Source organism: Eurosta solidaginis, chromosome 3 (genome assembly GCF_040869045.1).
Source record: "Eurosta solidaginis isolate ZX-2024a chromosome 3, ASM4086904v1, whole genome shotgun sequence".
In the NCBI taxonomy this organism is placed as follows: domain Eukaryota; kingdom Metazoa; phylum Arthropoda; class Insecta; order Diptera; family Tephritidae; genus Eurosta; species Eurosta solidaginis.
The window spans coordinates 281297802-281317279 of NC_090321.1; the positions used below are offsets into that span (position 1 = coordinate 281297802).

The 19478-nt window shown below is 36.8% G+C and overlaps 2 protein-coding genes across 3 annotated transcripts in view; one reads left to right on the forward strand and one right to left on the reverse strand.

Annotated features, from left to right (window-relative positions):
* Positions 1-7196, forward strand: part of uri (unconventional prefoldin RPB5 interactor) — a 59169-nt gene extending 51973 nt beyond the window's left edge. Inside the window, exon 5 of the mRNA XM_067776728.1 lies at positions 6827-7196. Coding sequence (XP_067632829.1) covers positions 6827-6961 — 135 coding nt within the window. The 3' untranslated portion in view covers positions 6962-7196. The remainder of the gene's footprint in view (positions 1-6826) is intronic.
* Positions 6984-19478, reverse strand: part of Fcp1 (RNA polymerase II subunit A C-terminal domain phosphatase Fcp1) — a 50126-nt gene continuing 37631 nt past the window's right edge. For both annotated transcript variants that reach the window (XM_067776725.1, XM_067776726.1), the window contains 3 exons: positions 7697-8101; positions 7434-7631; positions 6984-7369 (listed from right to left, as the gene is read on the reverse strand). In XM_067776725.1, coding sequence (XP_067632826.1) covers positions 7230-7369; positions 7434-7631; positions 7697-8101 — 743 coding nt within the window. In that variant the 3' untranslated portion in view covers positions 6984-7229. The remainder of the gene's footprint in view (positions 7370-7433; positions 7632-7696; positions 8102-19478) is intronic.

The window sequence follows — 19478 nt, forward strand, 5'->3', positions numbered from 1 at the left end:
TGCATGGCACTAAAATAAAAATAAAAATTTACATGAATAAAAATTGAATAATATAGTGAAACGTTTTGTTGATTAATTTTTATGCAGTGGTGTGGTGGTAGCGTTCTCCGCCTATCACACCAAAGGTCCACGGCTCGAGTCCCTGGCAAAGCAACATACAAAATTTTGATAAACCTTTTTCGATTAGAAGAAAGTTTTTTAAAACTAGCACGATGCAAAATGAAACAGATACACGGCCAAATATCCTAAGTATTTATTTAAATTTAGTCTTAATTTATTGCAAATCAACAAATGTTTTAATACTTTAAATAGATTACTCGATCTCATATTTATTAGTGACGATGTTAATTGTGAAATCAGTAAATGTTCAAATGCAATCACTTACAAGGACAGGCATCACCTACCCTTGGTCCCTTGGTCATTAATTTTAGTTTTACAGCATACTTCTAAAAGCAGATTTACTTTTAATTTTAATTCGTTTGATTTTCCCAGTTATAATGGTTTTTTATCTGAAATAGACTGGGAAGTGATAGTTGAGGGACTTGATACTTCTAATAGTTTCCTAACTTTCAAATCTATTCTATTAAATCGCTGTCTGCATTAAATTCCTATGAGTAGAATAAGGCTTTACAAACTTCCGTGGTATACGAAAGAGTCGAAAAAATTTAAGAATCTCAGAAAGAAATATTTGCGTAAGTTTAAACATACGAAGAACCATTCACAGAGGAAATGAAATGTCGTAGAATGAGAGAGGATCCCACAGATGAATACCAAAAACAAATCAAAGTTGCAATAAAACATGCAACAAATATAGTAGATTCTAACATGGTACATAGATTGGTCCAAATAAACCTTTCGGCTCCTCCACTGATTGCGCTACCAACAATCCACTAGCCGGACACGCCAATGAGACTCATCATTAATTTTACATCGGCACCATGTTACAAACTGTCCACATATTTAAAAACGATATTGAAAGATACTCTAGAGCTAAGGAACGAATATGCAATAGCTAACACAACAGAACTAATAGGGAGACTTGAGACCGTAGAGCTAACAAAGAATAGCAAATTGGTATCTTTTGACATACAAGATCTATACCCATCAATACCACTATCGGAAATTTTGGACATAGTTAGCTCAACAATAGTTCATAATACAAAAAACAAAGTGAAAAGTATGCAAATCACAAATACGCTAGGAACCACTTTACGTCAAAACTATTCTCAATCCAACAATAAAATATATAAACAAACAAACGGTCTTGGAATGGGAAGCCCCACATCAGCAATTCTTATGGAAGTGTTCATGCAAAATCTGGAAGAAAAGTACATACAGGAGCTGAAGTCCAAATTAGGCGTGTAATTTTATGCTAGATACGTGGATAATATAATATGCGTTTTAACTACTAATAACGAAGAGCTTGTGCTGGAGTACCTCAACAAGCAGCACGGAAATATAAAACTTACAATGGAAACCGAAGAAGACGGAGGATTAGGCACTTGGTACATAGACTTGAAAGAACACCTCTTACACAAGAGGAATATAAGAGAGAACTTGAGGTCATATATAATATCGCTGCAAACAACGGATGTAAAAAAGCACTAGTAGATAAGCTCAGAAGGACAAATGGAGAACCAAAAAGAAATAATGAAAAGGGAAATAATAGCTGGACGACTATGACATATACTGGAAAAGCAACATATGAATTGGCAAACTTCTTTATAAAATACAACATTAACACAGCATTCAAAACATCGAAAAATCTAGGGCGAAAACTAAGAACTAACACTAACTCAGAGGATCCGTTTAGCAGCCACGGCGTATACAAGCTTACCTGCGGATGCCAGCATAGTTACATTGGATAAACAGGACGGCAAATAAGAACGAGGTTCAGAGAACATATTAGAGGTTACAACATAAAAATACGGAATCCAAACATTATACCTGAGTCTAACTTCGCGAATCCCAGCAAACATCAATGAAACAGTGAGGGTTCTTCACATACAAGCAAAAGGCCGACGTCTTAACGTACTCGAAAACATGGAAATCTACAAACAGAAAACATTCAACGGTAGAATAATAAACGAACAGATTAACACAATTTCTGACACAATATTCGAGCCTTTAATACTTGTTTATAAGAAACAAAGTAATCACACAGGTACAACAGACAAACACACAACAACAAACAAACACAAAACAATTAACACACCAAAAAAACAAACCCACAAAGAAGGTCAAGCGGCTAAAATTACGGATTATTACCTACCCCATTTAGCCACACAAAACGATTAGTAAATCACCCTCGGTTCTGAATGCACACAGCACATACACATAACTAAATATACACAAGCATACATTTTGACAATACCTGCTCATGTACCTACGAACTATAAATACAGGACAAACGACAACAACAGATCAGAACGAAAATCGACACTGATGATAGCACAACGCCGAAACCGGTTTGTCTCAAAACCTAATTTGACAAGGGATGACGGAAAATCGTTCCAATATACATCATTTATCCACCCTGTCGGAAAATCAACAAAACAAAATACGAAGAAACATTTGTTCTTCACTAAATACAAAGCAATATTTGAAGAAATTTAACAATTTGGATAAGCTTCTGCATACCAACAATATTCATACAATCGAGTCTAATATAAATTAAATCCGAAAATATTTTGAAGCTATATCAAGTCCAAAAAAGGTTGCTCCAGTATACCGTCTGGAGTCTTCCTTGATGGCCACTCAGCGCGAACACCATGTGATACAGCCAACTTATTTGTGGAGTTTTTTTAAGTCAAATTTTTCTGCCGACGCTCTAAACTTTGGTACCCTCTGTCTCTCTTCTTATGATATTAGTAATGCTATTCTCAAACTTAAATCTTCGTCTCAAAGAGACGTTGATGGGCTTTCTCCAGTCCTGTTATAAACTGCCCGACTCCAGTTTTTCCTTTAAGAATAATTTTTAATAAATATCTATCTTTCGGCACGTTCATTGACGAGTGGAAGCTCACCTCTATTACCCCCGTCTTTAAAAGTGTTAACAAAAATGATGTGCGTAATTACAGACCTATATCAAAGCTTTCTACCATTTCCAAAATTTTTGAGCATGCTGTTAATGCTAAGTTGAGTTTTGCGGTTAAGTCTTTAATATCTCCCTTCCAGCATGGCTTTGTCGCTGGTAGATCAACAGTTTCTAATCTTGCTGTTTTTAGTGAATATTGTGTTGAATCTTTTTCCGCAGGTTTTCAGGTTGATTGCATTTATACTGACTTTTCAAGAGCTTTTGATGGAATCCATCATAGTGTTTTAATTAAAAAATTAGGTTGCCTTGGTTTCCACTCTTCGTTTCTTTTATGAATAAAGTCTTATTTAAGTAACAGGCAGTGTGTTGTTTCCATAGATGAACATTCGTCTAGTCCGTTTGTAGCCACTTCTGGGGTTCCCCAAGGGAGTATATTAGGTCCACTTTTATTTATCTTATTTATTAATGACGTTAATAGTTGCTTTTCATTCGCGAAGTGTTTGCTATACGCCGATGACGTAAAGCTAGTTTCTGCCATTAAGACGCCAGATGATGTCTTAATGTTGCAAAATGATATTATTAAGTGGCACCAATGGTGCCTGAACTCTCGTATCTCTTTGAATCCGTCCAAATGCTTTCAAATGACCTACTCGGAGGCAATTAATCTTCTAACTACAAATTATATAGTATTTCTAATTGTGCGCTTCAATTTGTTAATGAGATTAAGGACCTTGGTGTTGTCTTTGACAATAAGTTTTCTTTTAGTAAGCACATAAATTTCATAACCTCTAAATCATAGTCTATGCTTTGCTTTGTGAAGCGCAATGCTGCCAAATTCTCTGATCCCTACACCTTTAAGCTACTTTACACGTCTTTTGTTAGGTCTCATCTGGAATATGGCGTATTTATTTGGAGACCAAGTAGTCACACTGCTATTCCCAGAATTGAAAGAATACAAAAATTTTTTCTCAAATTTGCCCTTCGTCCCTTAAACTTCTCAGACCCTACACCCGCCTACTCTGTGCGACTTCTGCTTTTAAGCCTTAAGTCTTTAGAAAATCGGAGATCAATACTCTGCTTGCCATTTACGTATGATATTGTAACGAATTTCAGGGAACTCCGCTTATTTGCAAACTTCTGCTTACGTTCGTATCGCTTAAGTGTTGAATAAAACACTCCAATATTCTGTATTACAAAATGGTCTTTTTTAGACTGCTTTGAAAGTACTTCACAATTAAACTTCACTTCGCAACTGATAGCGTGCCAAAAATTTGCTTACTCAGCTTTTGCTCCTTTTATACTCTCTGCTGTGTCGTTCGCATACTTCTAGGCGTTTCTTCTTCTAGAATTTAGTGGTGAGGTGCTTACAAGAGAGGGCAATAATTTGTGCAAGTATTACTCACGCGCATATGAGTAGCTATAAACGTAGTTGTGGCTGGTGATTTTGTAGCTGATAACTAACTAGTAAGTTCTGGAATGGAAAAGCCTAGAAGTATGCAACGAGGAAACCAGACAGTATAAAAGGTGACAACAGTAGAGGCGCGAGAATCAGTTTTGATTAAGCACGCATCTGTCGAGCAATAGAAGTGTTATTTTGAAAGTAGTCTAATAAAGACCATTTTGCATTATCGAATATTGAAGTTATTTATTCAACAGTTTAGTGATTCGAACCTTAGTAGAAGATTTGAAATAAGCGGAATTGCAGTAAATTCGTTACAATTGGTGTCAGAAGAGGAATGGTTGAATAAATTCCGAAGACTTCGAATACAACTTGGACATGGCAAAGTGGAGTGAATTGAAGATCCAGCAGCTGAAGAAGGAGTTGGAGAGCCGTGGATTGAATACAAGCGGCATTAAAATCGAACTTCAAGCACGACTACGAGAGGCAATGGAAGCAGAAGGAATTAACGTGGAAGAGTATGTCTTTCCTCTTGATGGCGAAGATACAACAAAAATTTGAGAGAAAAATGAAACATCGCAGATAGTTACGAGCACAGACTTGAACATGATATTGGCTGCAATATCTGCACAAACATCGACAGTGACATCAATGTCGTCGCAAATTGCATCTCAACTGGAATCGCAGGAGACACGCATAACGTCCAAGATGGAAGAACAGAAGACATATATGGCATCCAAGATGGAATCACAGGAGACACGTATTGCAGAAATGTCATCTGAAATAATAGCGAAGATTGAAGCACAAGAAGCACGAATATCCGAAATGTCGGCGCAAATTTCAGCACAGATATCATCGCAGATCTCTGCTCAACTGGAAGGGCAAGGACGTATTTCCTCTAAGTTGGAGGCGAAAGATACAAAAATTTTACAGTTTGAAGAAAAAATCGAGGCCGAGGTGGATGCCTTGAGAGGACGTATCGAGCAGTTGCAACTAAATCGCCCAGCAGTTTCAACGAGTAATCCAAAGGTAAAAAAAAACATCTTTTGACGGCTCTGTTCCTTTCCAGGTCTTTAAGCTACAGTTTGAAAAGACCGCAGCAGTAAACAACTGGAATGCCGAAGATAAAGTTGCTGCACTGTTCGTGGCATTCACCCTTATTGTCATTGTCGTCGTCGACATCGTCGTCGTATTTCAGTCGACGTCACATCGTATCGACGTCGTCGTCACTTCGACACCAAATCGGTATTGGCTAAGCTTGTTGAGACGACGACGACAATTTATCGATAAAACGAAAGGAAAATATACCATCTCTGCCATTTCTGGATCAGCTGTTAGATTTTTTTTTACTATTTCTGTATCTTTTTTCGCGATTTGAGATTTGTTTAAATATTTCATTTCAAGATTTTACAAAATTGTTTTATTATGAGCTCTAGTGACGAAAATAATAAAGAGGAGCTTAGACTGAATAGAAAAAAAAATCAGAAATAACTCCGATTTTTTCTAGCCCAGCTACAAGAACCTCGAATTATTGCGCCCTCGTTATTTTCATTTTGAATATCTAAAAAAAAACCATGCATATTACATATTTGTATATTTAATTAATTAAAAAAGAAATGTTTTACTTACAAATTTTCCTTCTGTCGTCTGTCAAAACAGCGTCGTTCAGTGACGACGACGACAATGACAATAAGGGTGAGTATAAAAGGTGGCAACAGTAGAGGCGCGAGAATCAGTTTTGATTAAGCACGCTATCTTTCGAGCAATAGAAGTGTTATTTTGAAAGTAGTCTAATAAAGAACATTTTGCATTATTCGAACCTTGGTAGAACATTTGAAATAAGCGGAATTGCAGTAAATTCGTTACAATAGCTTCTCGCATAGCAATATGCGCGATGGTTGCATACTTTTGTGAGTATCTCTCCGTTGCTGTATGTACATATGTGTAGACATAATGATTGATTTGTTTATGTAGATACAAGTGACTGCTTAGTATCGGCTTAGAGATGATAGTATGCCTTAGTGTTGCTAATATTGATCACAATATTATTAATGGGTCCGTTGACTGTCCATATTTATTGGATAGGATTCGATTTAATATTCCTCGGAGGTATCTTCGTAGCTTTTTTTTATTGTGACAATTTTAAAACCCACTATTCCAGCAATGCTCCCATTGCTCGTGCTCTCCGTGGGCTTAACCCTATCAGTACTGTTGTAACTCTGGACTTTTCTCCAAAAGCGAAACTGTTAAATATTTTAAAATCTGCTATCTAAGTACCATGTATTATTTTTCAAATAATTATCTTTTAATTTTAGTTTGTATCATAGTATGTAAGGATTGAAGTCCATTGACTTATTAAAATAAATAAAAAATTTTTGATAAATTTTTAGGTGATGAATGAAGTTGTCGAAAAGCCCTTATGCGAACCAGAACCTCTTCCAGATTGCAAATATATCGATGCCCACACTCCTAAAAAGCGTATCAGTCGATTTAAACAAGTTCGTGGTGGAACGGAAAATAAATAAATAAATAAATAAAAAAAAGTAATGCAACTCTGTCTTAATGTTTATTCTTTTAAAATTGCTTTCAATTTAGTTAGTAACATTTCATACTTACTTATGTATATATACGAATGCGCACATAGATTTTAAAAATCAGAAGCTTTTTAAGCGTACTGACTAAACATGTGCAAAAGTAGTATCAAATAAAAAACGCCTCAGGATTCATCAAGTGGGAAACTTGAAATAAATTATACTTAAATTTCACAAAATTTACACACACCAAAACTATAAACTAATCATCAAGCCCAAGAAATTCGCGTTCCAGCGCGGCACCCATCATATTCCATTCACCATCATCTTCACTGTCCTCATTACCACGGCTACCGTCTTCCGAATCGGAACCCATTTCTAAATCAGATGGTAATTTCTCACCTAAGGTAACCAAACATTTATTTCTATTTTATTGATTTATCGAAATAATAATAAAAGTTCATACCTCGTCGAAATTTTGTGCTTGGTGTTTCATCATCATCATCATCATCATTTTCTTCACCATCTGTACTCCTATCAACATCCTCGTTACTTGCTGTGCCCATAATTATATCTGATGCGCGCGTAAAAAATTCGCGTGTTCTATCTTGTTCCTTTTCTTCACGTCTTCGTTTACGTAATGTCTTGTCTACAGGCGGATTCTCTGCAAACAGGAAGATAAATATGCTAAGCGTTTATTTCGTTTTTTTTATTTCAATAATTTGTTACCAATATTTATGTGTTCATCCTCACTAGATGAATCGGATTCAAAAAACTGATCGAACTCTTTATTCATATCGGCCAAATCTGCATTTGAAAACGATAGCAGGGGATTAATTGTGTCGATGAACTTTTCGGGTGCTTTGGCTTGTTGTTGTTGTGCGCTGCTAGATGGTGATATCTCAGATTTGTCACTATAATTTACAACATGCTCTGGACTATGGCAATGCGCAGGTGGCTTTCGTTGTCTACTTTTCGTTTTGCGATCCAAAGGAAATAACCGCTCATCAACATGTTCCCAACGTTCAGCACATGTCCATAACCAATTTACGTTAACAACTTTAATTTTCGAATTCTTTTTGGCAGCATTCACTTTGAATGTACCAGAGTTTACGGCGACAAGATGTGTCGTTTCTAAAAATTAGAACAAAAAGAAAAATTAATACGATATTACCGTATCCCGGTGTTAGTAATACCCCCCTATGTTATACAAATAATATGAAGATATGTGAATTCAAGTAGGGCTGTGAACTGCACCCGGATTTTTCAACTATCCGGATAAACCGGATATTCGAATAACCGGATAGTTAGCAAAAAATTCGGCTATCCGGATATCCGGATTCATAAATGGGAAATCTGGATATTGTGATGTGTGCTATGTTTGAATCCTATGCAGGTTTAATAATTTTTACCTCCACTGTACATAAAAGGCATTCCTGTCATATAATTAGTTATATGTCATGGAAGGCGAACACATTTAGAGCATTACAGCAAAATAAGAACGAATTGCATACAATTTTAAAAGTGACGCCTGATTAACGTTTGCTTAGACTCGTCCATTTTGTTCGAAGTCGTGCCAAAGAACACATCTCAGTGTAAGAAGTTTCAATGAATAATATATTCTAAAGTGGAAAGTTTTTAAAGTGCACAAGTAAAATTTTTTTAAATTGTTTGCAAGCAAACAAACGCTATATATATTCCAAAAAGGAAGTACAAATAAGTTGGCGTTAAGTAATTTTCAGCCGAATATGGCCAACTCCCTTATGAGGGTGGTTCGCTGAAGAAGGTGCTCCAATTCAGCCAAATTTAGTGGCTTCACCTACCATATATGTACTTTTTCCTCACAATAACTCGTGTATTGTACAATACCTTCTTGGTACGTATATCTATATATTACTATATAAGGAACTCCCTGTGCAAAGTTCTAAATTGCGACCTATTTTCTCTATAGGATTATCTACAAGTTACCTCAGCTGAATACTTAGCTTTACAACTATACACATCTGCATCAGTTTAAACCATAGCAATACCTAACTTACAATACGGATTTCCAAAATTATTCACGTATTTATTTACAGCTATATTGACTACCAATTTACAACCAGACATACAACATAAATCTCCGGCATTTCATCATACTTATATTTCTATATTTCTTCATTTTTATAAAATTACGTACATAGTATCAACGTAGATACATATATGTACATGTATCTATTTCTGTAAGAATTAATCTTTCTAAAATAATTTTTTTTATGTTCGTAATGTAAAAACGCCTTTGCGTAATTTTTTTTGGAATAAGCTCAAACAAATTTCGAGTTCGGCTCTTTAGTCTTTTTTTTTTTTTTTTTTTTTTTTTTTTTATTTTAAATTCTTGAATATTTTTGCCTAAAAAGTACATAAGTATATTCACAATTGTCATGGTGTAAAGCGGGAATATAGCGTATACATAACAAAATTCCACCAAATTTCCAGTGAGGACCTGCTGTTTGCGCAAACAACGTGGGATCATCAAGGGTTAATAAAGGTACGTACATAAGGGTTATAAGACTGGTTGTGGTGTATGTGTGTTTTGCAAAATACAAAATCTCTTTGCTGAGTTTTCATTGCCTCTGTCGTATCGCTGTATATTTGGCGTGTTTGTTTTTGTTGTCGTTTGTTCCTTTTGGTAAGTGAACTGATTGATTTTGCACATCCATACATATACTTCAATAAAATTGTTCGAAAGTGTTATAAACGGTTTTATTCTCGCTTGCTCTTCGGTAATTTTCCTGTATTTAATTTGCATGTGTAAACTCGTTTACACATATGTGTTCGAGTTCGTTAAATGTTTGAATTCGTTTTGCTTAAGTGTTAGTGCATTGAGAGAGAATATTAAACGATTCCTCTCACTGCAAACAATATACTTTGTTATGTAACGATAATGAATTTTAATTAAAATGAATAAAGTGTAAGTGGTATAAAACTATGTGATCTCAGGCGCTGATTCTTATATTAGGTTGGGACGGGAGAGATGGTGTACTCTCGTAGAATGGTTGGGAAGGGAGAGAGCGGAGACTGAATAACATCTGAGTCTCCATGATGCAGTTCCATTCTTGTCGTTCTGTTGTCGTCTTGTTTCGCTACAATTTACGTTCCCCGTAGGAAACAATTTTCCATGCGTCCGTCCGCTTATCTGGTATTTTGTGTTGTCTGGGATTATTGTCCGATGTGTAATTTGCTGTTGTTTATATTAGGATTTTATATTAAAAGAAAATCAAGTGCATGAAAATTATGTTTATGTATGTATGCAGTGTGAATAGTTTATACAAGTATCCACCCCAGCCGAAGAGCTTAGACCAGGTCCAACTAGCATGCACGCCCGTATAACATTGCACTGCCGCTGTAACATCTGGCGATCCGACATGGTACATTACATAAAAATGGCGCCCAACTAGGGGCCCTCGCTTTCGCGGGTACCCGAATAAAATTTTATCTGTTTATCAGTGTCAGGGGTGACAGAGTGTTGGAATTAGGTTAAAATGCGGAGGCCGTTTTCTTAACCACATTCAGTCATATTTTGACGAACAATTTCTCACTGGGGTGATTGACCTCATTTGCTTTTCTTTTGGAATAGAGTTAAAGTAATATGTTTGTTACACTCTACCATTGAATTGCTTCTGAATTTCAATCTCCTCAAACTGTTATACTTTTGTAAACATATGGTCGGCTTTGGATAAGTTGAGTGTTTGCAAATAATAGCAGTTAGCAAAGATCTGGCACACAATTGTTTTATTTTCATTCGCGAAGCAGACGAGAAGAAGGGAACACGGCGGCCACTGGAAGTCAGCGTGGGATCACATAGAAATTACCGAGATTTTTTTATTTGGATTAAATTTTTGCTGAAAGAATTCATATTTAGCAGTAAAAGCACTTATATATAATTTTAACTACAAATTTTAACAAATACTTTATAAATCGAAAATAATAAAGATATTCATAATTTAATCGGATTGTAGTAACAATAATACTTCAAAGATTTAACAAGGAAATAATTTTCGGTGAATGTGAGCTTTGTCGAAGAATCTTCGGTATTTTTTTTTTATCTTTAGTTTGATTAACAATTTTTTTTGCGATTGTAACAAAATGCCTGTTCATCGCAGTGATGAAAATTTAGAAGTAGAGGATGCACAAGATTCATTGTGTACCATTTGCAATGAAACTTTGGTGGATTCTGACATGGTAATTACTCCTTGTCAGCACAGATTTCATGGAGAATGTATAGCAAGGTGGGTATATAGTAGCAATTCTTGTCCACTTTGTCGCAGACAAATTGATAGTAATTTTATGACCAATCACGGTGGACAAAATATATCTCTAGAACCCATATCAGAACCCATTTCTATGGGGGGACGAATCACTCATAGACGTTTAGCAGTGTCAGACACGGCTTCACTAGAACATGGTGAAGTAAATAACACAGGGGATTCGAGCATATCGCGTCGACAAAATCGTAATTCTCGCATTAACCGATTGAACCAAAATAGACTGACCCAACAGAATGATCTTGACCGTATAGAAGAAGTAGTAGAAACTGTAGTGCGTCGACAACAAGAATTAGTAACACGCGATATTCAAAATACCATTGAAAGGTTATTAACAAATTCTTTAGAAGGTAATTTTTCAGCGATGAACCTAAATCAGTCACGACCTCGCGATGATTTACCCAGTCAGGGCAGGACAGCTGTTAATTTACAAAATAGTAGGGTAGGACAATCTTCCGCTGATCCGACACCTTACTACACAGAAGCTACGCGTACGCGTTCTGCTCGATCGCAAAGCGCAGAAACGTTTTTATCAGCAGGTGGAATCGCTAAGATAATTTCAAATTGGAAATTAGTTTTTGATGGTTCTTCTCAGGGCATATCTGTTAGCGAATTTATTTATAGGGTGAACGCATTAACAACGTCATCATTACGTGGCGACTTTGATGCCCTTTGCCAAAACGCACATATTTTGTTTGAGGGTAAGGCCAAAAATTGGTTTTGGCGATACCATCGCGCTAATGGAGTATTTGAATGGTTTTCATTCTGTGATGCTCTGAAAAGAAACTTTAGGGATATTCGTACAGATTTTGACATTAAAGAAACTATTCGCAACAGGAAACAAAAACCGAATGAGCCTTTTGAAAAATTTCTAGAAGGTGTATTATGTCTGTGTGATTCACTAAGCACTCCGTTGTCTGAAAGAGAGCTCGTGGAAACTTTAATACAAAATCTCAAACCTGATGTGCGATTAGAATTATTACATTTCGACATTACATCTCTCAACGATTTACGTCGTGCTTGCCTAAGACGCGAAAATTTCTTTGACACTGTGCAAGGTGCACAAAAAGTTCCTTTTAAGCAATTTCGAGTTCCAGGCAGACAAATTTCGGAAGTCAAACACGTGGATATTAATGAGGAAGTTAACAACGCTTCCGATGAAATATCAGCAGTATCAGATTTAGCCAATAGGAAGTGTTGGAATTGTGACGAGGCGGGACACAATTACAAACAATGCATTAAGCCGCGGCGTGTGTTTTGTTATGGGTGCGGGTTAATAGCATTCTTTTTACCAACTTGTCCAAATTGCAACAAGTCGGGAAACGCGCTACGGGATGTTTGCAACGACAACCGCAAACATCCGAAACCTCTGCAAGCGCAGAGCCAGAATTAGTACAAGTTTTAAGACCACCAAATGTGACAAAGGATTTATTGGATTTACCACGAGTACATCCTATCAAACCTTTTCATGAACGTCTTAAGGAATATAAAACTAGGCGCGAACATATTTTTAAGCATACGCGTTCAGCACTTAGAGCTAAAGAATTTTGGAAAGAGATAGGTGTTAAACGTAACCAATTATTATCGAGCATCATTTGTAAGCCAGGAGATGTTAGACCATATGCAGCTATTCGTATTATGAACTTCGACATGCTTGGGTTATTAGACTCGGGGGCTTCAATAAGTTGTATAGGGGGAAAATTAGCTGAGGAAATAATAAATAAGAAATATGAATTGGCATTTAAACCACTGAAAACTTTTGCACGAACCGCAGACGGTACAAGGCAAAATGTAGAAGGTGTTGTTGAGTTAATGACTACTTACAAGCAAGATACAAAACCCGTAGAATTCTATATCATATCCAGTTTGTCACAAGACGTATACTTAGGAGTAAATTTTTGGCAAACGTTCCAGCTAGCTCCTCATATAATAAGCGAAACTTTATTACCAACTGTTAATGAAAACCATCACGATCTGACAGTTGAACAACAACGTAAACTCAATGCGGCCATTAGTTGCTTTCCATCCTACGAGGAGAATGGTTTAGGTAAGACTACATTGCTTGAACATGAGATAGACGTAGGAACTGCTAAGCCAATCAAGCAAAGACATTTTCCTGTCTCACCAGCCATTGAAAAATTGATGGGAGTAGAAATTGAGCGCATGTTAAAACTAGGAGTAATTGAAGAGTCAAGCAGTGCTTGGTCATCGCCGGTAGTGCTTGTGAGAAAACCAGGAAAGGTTAGATTATGCTTGGACAGTCGTAAAGTTAACGAAATAACACGTAAAGACGCGTATCCATTACCTCATATAGACGGTATTTTGAGCCGGTTACCTCGTGCGGAATTTATTACTAGCTTGGATCTAAAAGACGCATTCTGGCAGATTCCACTAGAGGCCAAGTCGCGCGAAATGACAGCTTTTACAGTTCCCAATCGTCCTCTTTATCAATTTAAAGTGATGCCGTTTGGGTTGTGCAACGCTCCTCAAACGATGTGTCGCTTGATGGATAAGGTAATTCCATACAACCTGAAAGAACGGGTATTTGTGTATTTGGACGATCTTCTAATAGTCTCAGAAGATTTTGCATCGCATGTTGAGTTACTACAAGAAGTTGCATTATTGATACGTAAGGCAGGGCTTACTATAAATGTCGGCAAGAGTAAATTTTGTTTAAAAGAAGTAAAATATCTGGGATACCTTGTGGGTAATGGAACACTTAAAGTAGACCCATCAAAAGTTTCGGCTATAGTAGATTTTCCACAACCTCAATCAGTGCGACAGCTACGCCGCTTCTTAGGAATGGCAGGCTGGTATCGACGCTTTATAGCAAACTTTGCAGACGTGACTCAACCGCTGACTGAACTGCTCAAAAAGAATAAATCCTTTGATTGGACCGTACAAGCACAAGAATCTTTTGACATACTGAAACAGCGACTAACGTCAGCACCGTTTCTAGCTAACCCTGATTTTACAAAACCGTTTATTATACAGTGCGACGCAAGCCAAAACGGAGTAGGAGCAGTACTCGCACAGTTAAATGAGAATGAAGACGAAGTTCCCATCGCTTATATGTCTCAAAAATTGAACAAGGCCCAGCGGAACTATTCTGTCACTGAGCAAGAATGTTTGGCAGCAGTTTTAGCTGTGAAGAAATTTCGGTCTTACGTGGAAGGACAAGAGTTCAAAATAATAACAGATCATGCGAGTTTACGATGGCTGATGAATCAATCAGATCTAAGCGGTCGTTTAGCACGATGGGCTCTCAAGCTGCAAGCGTTCAAGTTTAGGATTGAACACCGTAAAGGTACTAACAATGTAGTACCAGATGCTCTTTCGCGAGCGTTCGAAGTCAACATAGCCGATTTAAATGCAGACTATGTACCTATCATTGACCTTTCTTCCACAGCTTTTAGTGAGTCGAACTACGCAGATCTTCGGAACAAGATCTTGGTAAATAAAGATAAGTACCCTGATTTTGAAGTTCGGGAAAACTTCATATATCACCGTACGGAATACTACACAGGAGATGTAGAACAGCAAGAGTCGTCTTGGAAGCTCGTTGTACCTGAAAGCTTGAGAGATGATATTTTACGAGGTGCACACGACCACCCCACGAGCTCACATGGTGGCATAGCGAAGACCGTTGAGCGTGTTAGACGATTTTTCTTTTGGCCAGGGCTTTTGCGCTCTGTGCGTGATTACGTAGGAAAATGTGTCACGTGTAAGACTACAAAGCATCCGACAAAAACACTGAGACCTCTGATGGGAAAATTTGTATCGACGGAACGCATTTTCCAAAGACTTTTTATAGATTTGATCGGCCCTTTTCCGAGGTCCAAGAACGGAAATATAGGGATTTTGATAGTTCTTGACCAATTATCCAAATTTACTTTCCTTTGCCCCTTGAAAAAGTTCACAACGACACCTATTGTCAACTTTCTTAAGGAACATGTGTTTGACGTATTTGGCGTACCGGAAGTTCTGGTAAGCGATAATGGCAGCCAGTTCAAATCTGGTGAATTTGAAACCTTTTTGACAAAATGTGGCATTAAGCATGTGTGTACCGCTGCGTACTCTCCGCAAAGTAACAGTTCGAAGCGCGTCAATCGCTCCATAAATGCAGCACTTCGCGCCTACATCAAAGGTGATCAGCGTGAATGGGACCAGCACTTGAGTAGCATCAACTGCTCTTTGCGGAATTCCATTCATCAGTCGACATTAACAAACCCATATTTTGCTGTCTTTGGTCAACACATGATGACACACGGTAACAATTATGAGTTACTTCGTAATCTTGGTATGTTGGAAGAAGGCCGCGTACAAAGTATTGAACGAAGACATAATACCCTTTCATTAATTCGGGATACCGTGCGTACCAATATACAAAAATCTTACAAGACAAACGAGAGAATTTACAATTTACGGGCAAGACCAATTTCTTTCAAGGAGGGTCAGATGGTTTTGCGTAGAAACTTCTCACAGAGTAACCAAAGCAAGAACTTCAATAGCAAGTTAGCTCCTACGTTTCTCAAGGCGCGGGTTCGAAGTAAACAAGGTACGGCGTACTATGTATTGGAAGGCGAAGACGGAAAGTTACTCGGAACATTTCACTGTAAAGATATACAACCACTGTGAAACCACAGAATAAATCTTAACCTAGAAGTTCGTTGGGTTAGTTCGTACTATTACAGTTTTTTTTACATATATAGCACTCATATTTTCAAATTCCAAACGGTAGACAAGCTTTTGGTTAGAATTTGTGTTTGTGATGTGTGCTATGTTTGAATCCTATGCAGGTTTAATAATTTTTACCTCCACTGTACATAAAAGGCATTCCTGTCATATAATTAGTTATATGTCATGGAAGGCGAACACATTTAGAGCATTACAGCAAAATAAGAACGAATTGCATACAATTTTAAAAGTGACGCCTGATTAACGTTTGCTTAGACTCGTCCATTTTGTTCGAAGTCGTGCCAAAGAACACATCTCAGTGTAAGAAGTTTCAATGAATAATATATTCTAAAGTGGAAAGTTTTTAAAGTGCACAAGTAAAATTTTTTTAAATTGTTTGCAAGCAAACAAACGCTATATATATTCCAAAAAGGAAGTACAAATAAGTTGGCGTTAAGTAATTTTCAGCCGAATATGGCCAACTCCCTTATGAGGGTGGTTCGCTGAAGAAGGTGCTCCAATTCAGCCAAATTTAGTGGCTTCACCTACCATATATGTACTTTTTCCTCACAATAACTCGTGTATTGTACAATACCTTCTTGGTACGTATATCTATATATTACTATATAAGGAACTCCCTGTGCAAAGTTCTAAATTGCGACCTATTTTCTCTATAGGATTATCTACAAGTTACCTCAGCTGAATACTTAGCTTTACAACTATACACATCTGCATCAGTTTAAACCATAGCAATACCTAACTTACAATACGGATTTCCAAAATTATTCACGTATTTATTTACAGCTATATTGACTACCAATTTACAACCAGACATACAACATAAATCTCCGGCATTTCATCATACTTATATTTCTATATTTCTTCATTTTTATAAAATTACGTACATAGTATCAACGTAGATACATATATGTACATGTATCTATTTCTGTAAGAATTAATCTTTCTAAAATAATTTTTTTTATGTTCGTAATGTAAAAACGCCTTTGCGTAATTTTTTTTGGAATAAGCTCAAACAAATTTCGAGTTCGGCTCTTTAGTCTTTTTTTTTTTTTTTTTTTTTTTTTTTTATTTTAAATTCTTGAATATTTTTGCCTAAAAAGTACATAAGTATATTCACAATTGTCATGGTGTAAAGCGGGAATATAGCGTATACATAACAAAATTCCACCAAATTTCCAGTGAGGACCTGCTGTTTGCGCAAACAACGTGGGATCATCAAGGGTTAATAAAGGTACGTACATAAGGGTTATAAGACTGGTTGTGGTGTATGTGTGTTTTGCAAAATACAAAATCTCTTTGCTGAGTTTTCATTGCCTCTGTCGTATCGCTGTATATTTGGCGTGTTTGTTTTTGTTGTCGTTTGTTCCTTTTGGTAAGTGAACTGATTGATTTTGCACATCCATACATATACTTCAATAAAATTGTTCGAAAGTGTTATAAACGGTTTTATTCTCGCTTGCTCTTCGGTAATTTTCCTGTATTTAATTTGCATGTGTAAACTCGTTTACACATATGTGTTCGAGTTCGTTAAATGTTTGAATTCGTTTTGCTTAAGTGTTAGTGCATTGAGAGAGAATATTAAACGATTCCTCTCACTGCAAACAATATACTTTGTTATGTAACGATAATGAATTTTAATTAAAATGAATAAAGTGTAAGTGGTATAAAACTATGTGATCTCAGGCGCTGATTCTTATATTAGGTTGGGACGGGAGAGATGGTGTACTCTCGTAGAATGGTTGGGAAGGGAGAGAGCGGAGACTGAATAACATCTGAGTCTCCATGATGCAGTTCCATTCTTGTCGTTCTGTTGTCGTCTTGTTTCGCTACAATTTACGTTCCCCGTAGGAAACAATTTTCCATGCGTCCGTCCGCTTATCTGGTATTTTGTGTTGTCTGGGATTATTGTCCGATGTGTAATTTGCTGTTGTTTATATTAGGATTTTATATTAAAAGAAAATCAAGTGCATGAAAATTATGTTTATGTATGTATGCAGTGTGAATAGTTTATACAAGTATCCACCCCAGCCGAAGAGCTTAGACCAGGTCCAACTAGCATGCACGCCCGTATAACATTGCACTGCCGCTGTAACATCTGGCGATCCGACATGGTACATTACAATATCCGCTGTTCGGCTATCCGGATACGTAAACGGAAAATCCGGATATCCGTATGTCCGGATACTGGAATATAAAAGTTGAATATCTGCCTATCAGAATTGAACGAAGTAAACATCGAAAAATTATTTACAAAATATGTTTGTAGATTATTAAATTAACGTCAAAAATTAAAAAGCTACAATTTTACAAACAAGTGAAAATAAGAACAGTAGGGCTGATCACATTCAACACGGCGTCTACAGACCACAACCACAATAAAGCAAAGCTTGACGACAACCGTAGCCAAGCATTGACTTCTTGATTACTTTGAATGAAAAATTTAGAAAAAAATATTAGTTATGTTTAAAAAATGCGCAAAATGATGATTTTAGCTTTTATTATCTGTTATTTACTTCTATTTTAGTTTTTATTGACAAAATAAAAAGGACGCCACTCACTGTCGCTTCCCAAAAATAGAATTAGGTTTAATCTGGCTACAACAGCTTTCGTGATTGATTGTCGTGCTGCTCTGTCGCGCTGAAAATAACGACGCTAATAAGAATATGTGTAAAAATAATATGACAGATGTGGCGGCTACACCGCCGTCGTGAATGTGATCAGCCCTAGTGCCATTTGTTTATATTGTGAAAAAACGCTGTTAATTGATTTAAATGCCCCACGAATTTGTTGTTATTAATGTTAAATAAACATATATGGTATATCAATTTTTTGCTTTCACTGTATATCCAAAAATACGGTTATTAACCGGATCTTCATAAATCCGGATATCCGGATAGTTTCACAAACGAATATTAACCGGATATCCATGCCGTCCGGATTTTATCCGTGTCAACGGATATCCGTATATTCGAATATGCGCATAGTCCCAGCCCTAAATTCAAGTCAAAAAACCTTGAAAGTGCCAAATTGATTTTCTTAATGAAAGGATGAATATATTCAATTACTTTATCTATAACCTCTCAACTTTTCGAAATTTTTGGCAGTATTGTTGCTTGAAGGAGTCAAAGGTAGGATTGAGCAAGGGCCACAGAAGATTTAAAGACATGGTGGGGTCGATATGTATTGCCAGCTATCCCAGAACACCCCGTTCGATGCAGTTATCCTTGGCACGAAAAGCACCAGCAAGCGAGTGACCGTCTTAAACATATGTGTGTGTTCGAGCCACAGTTTTCACTGCAGTGTTGTGTTGTTGTTGAAGCACTGCTTCATCCACTTTGAATGCATTACTCCAAAATTCCCATCAGTATCCTCTAACGGGAGTCAAAGGAAAGTTGCAGTTTCAACATGGTTCGACCCAAGAGATATGGGTGTAAGAGGCGTTGGTTCCAATTGAAAGATGGTTGGTTTCGTATCGCGACACATGCAGGACATACATTGGGTGTGTGGGG